Source organism: Spermophilus citellus, assembly GCF_964194105.1.
Source record: "Spermophilus citellus genome assembly, chromosome: X".
Taxonomy (NCBI): domain Eukaryota; kingdom Metazoa; phylum Chordata; class Mammalia; order Rodentia; family Sciuridae; genus Spermophilus; species Spermophilus citellus.
Window position 1 is genome coordinate 42,920,056 of NC_138190.1, and position 4,098 is coordinate 42,924,153.

A 4,098-nucleotide genomic window follows, 5' to 3' on the forward strand; every position below is an offset into this window, starting at 1 on the left:
CCAGCATTAAAAAAAATGACATTCACAAACATTTTAAAGAGGCTTGTCTGTATAATCAGGGTGGTGATCTTGAATTTTAAGAAAAATTTATGTTCTTGACACATATTGTTTATAGGTACATTTAGAAATTGCTTTCTAATCATGATAAACATTGTTACAAGTTTTAAAAATGCCCCAACTTTAGCTTTAAAAAAAATTAGTCTGGCTAAACTTTTCCTTTTGCCAGAAGCAATGATCCCGAGAGCCCAAACTAAAAACTTGGTAAAAAGAAAAATACCTGGGGGACTAACAAATGTGCTATAATTTGTCTTTAAATGAGAAAAAAAAATTTACATGGAGCTTTTTAAAAGGTCTTTTAACAAGCTACCTTGGGAGCTCAATTGAAAAATAGAAGTTGATGTACTAAAACAGATGTTTCAGCGCAGCTCCAAAAATCTTTATAAATACAGCGATTTGGAAGGACGATCCTGGATCAGAAGTGTTATTCCTTGTGTATCTGAGAACAGTAAGAAGGAGTAGAATTGTGATGGCAGAAGAAAATGAGCTGACAATATTCTCACCTCTATTTCCTCCATCCCTGAAAGAGTAGGATTACAGGAAATCCCTTTTCAGACCCCGTGCAAGTAGACTAGCCCTGACATGCACCTGAGAAGCAAGGGATGTCAAAGAATGATGTTTAGTGGGCTGGTTTGGTGAGATATGTGAGGGCAGTAGAAATGCTGAGCAGTCTAGCCAAAAGAAAAGGTAAGAAGAACACAACAGGGTCTGCTGGGCATAGGTCTGCTTAGTGCAGATATTCAGGCCTCACCTACTTAACGTGTGCATGCCTCAACTCAGTTGTCATAATTGTCTCGATAATTTCCTCCTGAGTAGCGGTCATAGCCACCCTGGCTTCTGGGAAAAAATATATAATTGTTACACAGGAATGTATTCTACTCTGCAGATAATTTTCCAAAATTCACATTTTATAACATGCACCATAATGTAAACTTAAAGTGTACAAAGAAGAATATGAAGCAACGAACATCATGTAGTAGGCAATTTGATGGCATTAACTTATACGGCACATAAAGTCACATTACATGTTAATGCAAGGGTTAAGCCATCAACATTTTTGTATTACCACTGACCATGTTACAATTATATGACCATACAATCAACATATACATAACAAGTTATGCATCATGGTTGTTTTCTAAATATTTTTTAAGTTATAGATACAAGCAACACTTTATTTTTTTTTTTATTTTTTATATAGTGCTGAGGATCAAACCTAATGCACATGTGCTAGGAAAGCACTCTACCGCTGAGCCACAATCTTAATCCTCATTCTTGTTTTTATTACCCACGCTGCTGAACGCTTCAGGAGAGAAGCAGTCGCAGTGAATTCTTATCTTCTGGCTACCCACCTGCCACTATAGTCTCGGGACCGTCCGTATCCATATCCATAACCTCCAGGTCGACTGTCATACCGGCCACTCCCATATCCCTGGTCCCCACCACCTAAGGCAGACAGAAAATATTTAAATGCCAATTGTCCAGACTTAAGTCACTAACATGTGGCTCTCCCCCTCACCTCATAATCAAACTCCACTGCACTTACCTCTAGAGTAGCTGCGACCACGCCCATGGGCCCCAAAGGCACCCCCTCTGGTGCCCCGGGCAGACTTGCCTGCATGGTCCACCCGGATCTGCCGACCATCCAGGGACTAGGTGTGGGAGGGAAGACACAAGGAGGATGGGTTGGCAGTCAGTCAGGGAAGTGGTGAGGGAAGAATGGGCATGGGCAGGTGGGCAAAAGAGCCCAGAAATTCCTGTTAGGCACCAGATTCTGGGTGCCATGTTCCAGAACAAGCTCCTCTGACCAGAATGGCTTCATCAGGAGCTACAGAAACCCACAAAATGACCTGAATCCACCGTGTTCCCCCTGCTACTACTTACATCTTGACTGAACTCAGGCTGAGTTCTCCTCCCCACTCCTCTAAGCTGCCCGACTATTAGGGCTAGACAGACACCTCTCTTGGTTTGAGGCTTCAGAGTCCATCCCAGAAGACTCACGAGGTCCTCTCCGGGCCAGGCCCACAGGTCTGCAGACTCTACTACCTAAGCCCAGGGCAGGTCAACCATCCACAGGTGGCTTCTCGGCCTCATGCAGGACCAGTCGTCGCCTCCCAGGCAGCCCGGCTCTGTCTGCCGCTGCCCTCCACCCCCTAGAACAGAAGGCAGTCACGCTCCTGTGAGTGGGCACTGCGGGGCTTCATAGCCGCGCTGCCCCTAGCAGACACAGAGGGAAAAATAGAAAGAATGGAGAAAGTGGCAGATGGGGACAGGGCCCCTCTGCAGGTAGGAGGCCTCACCTCTCCATTCATGGCTTTCATGGCATCTGAGGCATGTTCTGGATTGGTGAAGGTGATGAAGCCAAAACCCCGGGATCGCTGAGTCTCCCGGTCCTTGACAACAACCACTAAAAATGGGAGAGGAAACAAAGATCAGTCAATACATGAAAGGGTAAGTGGTAAGCACTGGCCTGAAAAAGGAGGTAAAGAGAATGGATTCCCCCACCAATTCTCCATGTTCTCAATCCTAGAGAGACAAAGAAGAAGTGCTGACATTTCTCCTAAGTTTCCATGAAACACAAGGGTGCCAGAGATACTTTCAGCAACCCTTTGTGGATCCGGCCCACGTCTCACCCTCAGAAATAGGCCCAAAGCTGCTGAAGTGGTCTTCCAGCGCCTGCTCATCAGTATTGAAGTTGAGTCCTCCCACGAACAGCTTCCCTTCTTCAGAAGACATGGCAGTGAATTTGAGTCCTGCAGGGAGAGTTTGGGGTGGAAAAAACAGTGAAGGTGGTAGAAGTAAAAGACATTGGAGAAGTGAGAAAAAAGAGTGAAAGGCAGAACAGAACATAGACAAGAGGATAGCAAAAAGGCGGGAAATCTACAAGTACAGTTGAGCGCGGACATTTGGGGCCGCCAGAGCGCATGCCCATTACATGCTACGCCGCCACGCCCGTCATTTTGTGCTGCTGCGCAGGCCCAAAACATCCTTGCATTCCCTCCGCGCCCGCAGAACAAGATGGCGGCGGTCACGTGGAAAAACGGGGACAGCAAGTCGGCAGCCGCTGCCGACACCTAAGCTGCCAGTCCCGCCCGGTATCCCTGGCATTTAAGACACAGAGAGCGAATCTCCCACTAACCAAGAGGTTGAACCTCAGAGCCTGGGACCCGCCTATCCCAGGAAAAAACAAGCCTACGTGTCAAGCAGCCGCTAATCTCCTCACTCGGGTCCTCCGGAGATGCCGGCATGGCGCACGTAAGTGAGGTGAGGAGCAGCCTCTCCTCAGGACCTACCCTACTTACCTGGAAATTGAAAAGTAAAAGCGCTGGAGAGGCAGGAAGCTCTGAGGAGCAGGAAGAATAGGGAGGCTGCCGCGCGGGAAGACGCTTGATAAAGCAGACGTATATGGACACGTCACGGAACGCCCTTCCAGCGCGCTTTGGCGTGCGTGCTCATTGGCTGAGGCCAGCGTTGGGGGGGGAGGTGGAGAGGAAAGGACGGCAGAGCAAAGGGAACAGTCACCCCGCGCGCTTCCGCAAGTGAGCGGGACCGTTTTGCAGTTGGTATACCCTGATGTCAGCACCCCACCCCCACCAACTGAACAGTCTTCATTCCGTAAACGCGTGAAACTTCTCCCTCTCTATCCCTTTCCGCTTATGACGTCATCCTCACCACCCTGATGTCATTTCCCCCATTGCATCTGAGGTCCTCCACGCTATTGCACTAGATCTCTGCCAACGTAATTAATGTCCTCTAATGTCTTATTTACTTTCAAGACCTTTGACCACATATCCATCAAGAACTTGATGTTTAGGGAGCTGGGGATGTGGCTCAAGCGGTAGCGCACTCGCCTGGCATGCGTGCGGCCCGGTTCGATCCTCAGCACCACATACCAACAAAGATGTTGTGTCCGCTGAGAACTAAAAAATAAATATTAAAAAAAAAAAGAAAAAAAAAGAACTTGATGTTTGGTCTCCCACTGTCCCTGAAGCATCATACTTTATGGTCCTTGATGATTTTCTGGGTGCCTGACCCTGGTCC

The 4,098-nt window shown here is 47.6% G+C and overlaps 1 protein-coding gene across 2 annotated transcripts; it reads right to left on the reverse strand.

Moving 5' to 3' along the window:
* Positions 1-491: 491 nt before the first annotated feature.
* On the reverse strand, positions 492-3,863 carry RBM3 (RNA binding motif protein 3). Of its 2 annotated transcripts, none has more exons than XM_081278010.1 (6): positions 3,360-3,863; positions 2,691-2,810; positions 2,358-2,464; positions 1,604-1,709; positions 1,410-1,503; positions 492-891 (listed from the first exon to the last, which is right to left on the reverse strand). In XM_081278010.1, the coding sequence occupies exons 2-6, from the start codon at positions 2,791-2,793 to the stop codon at positions 834-836; spliced, it is 468 nt and encodes a 155-aa protein (XP_081134136.1). In that variant the 5' UTR covers positions 2,794-2,810; positions 3,360-3,863; the 3' UTR covers positions 492-833. The 2 variants fall into 2 exon arrangements, with proteins under 2 accessions (XP_081134136.1, XP_081134135.1); XM_081278009.1 differs by having other exon boundaries at positions 492-894; positions 3,360-3,859.
* Positions 3,864-4,098: the final 235 nt, after the last annotated feature.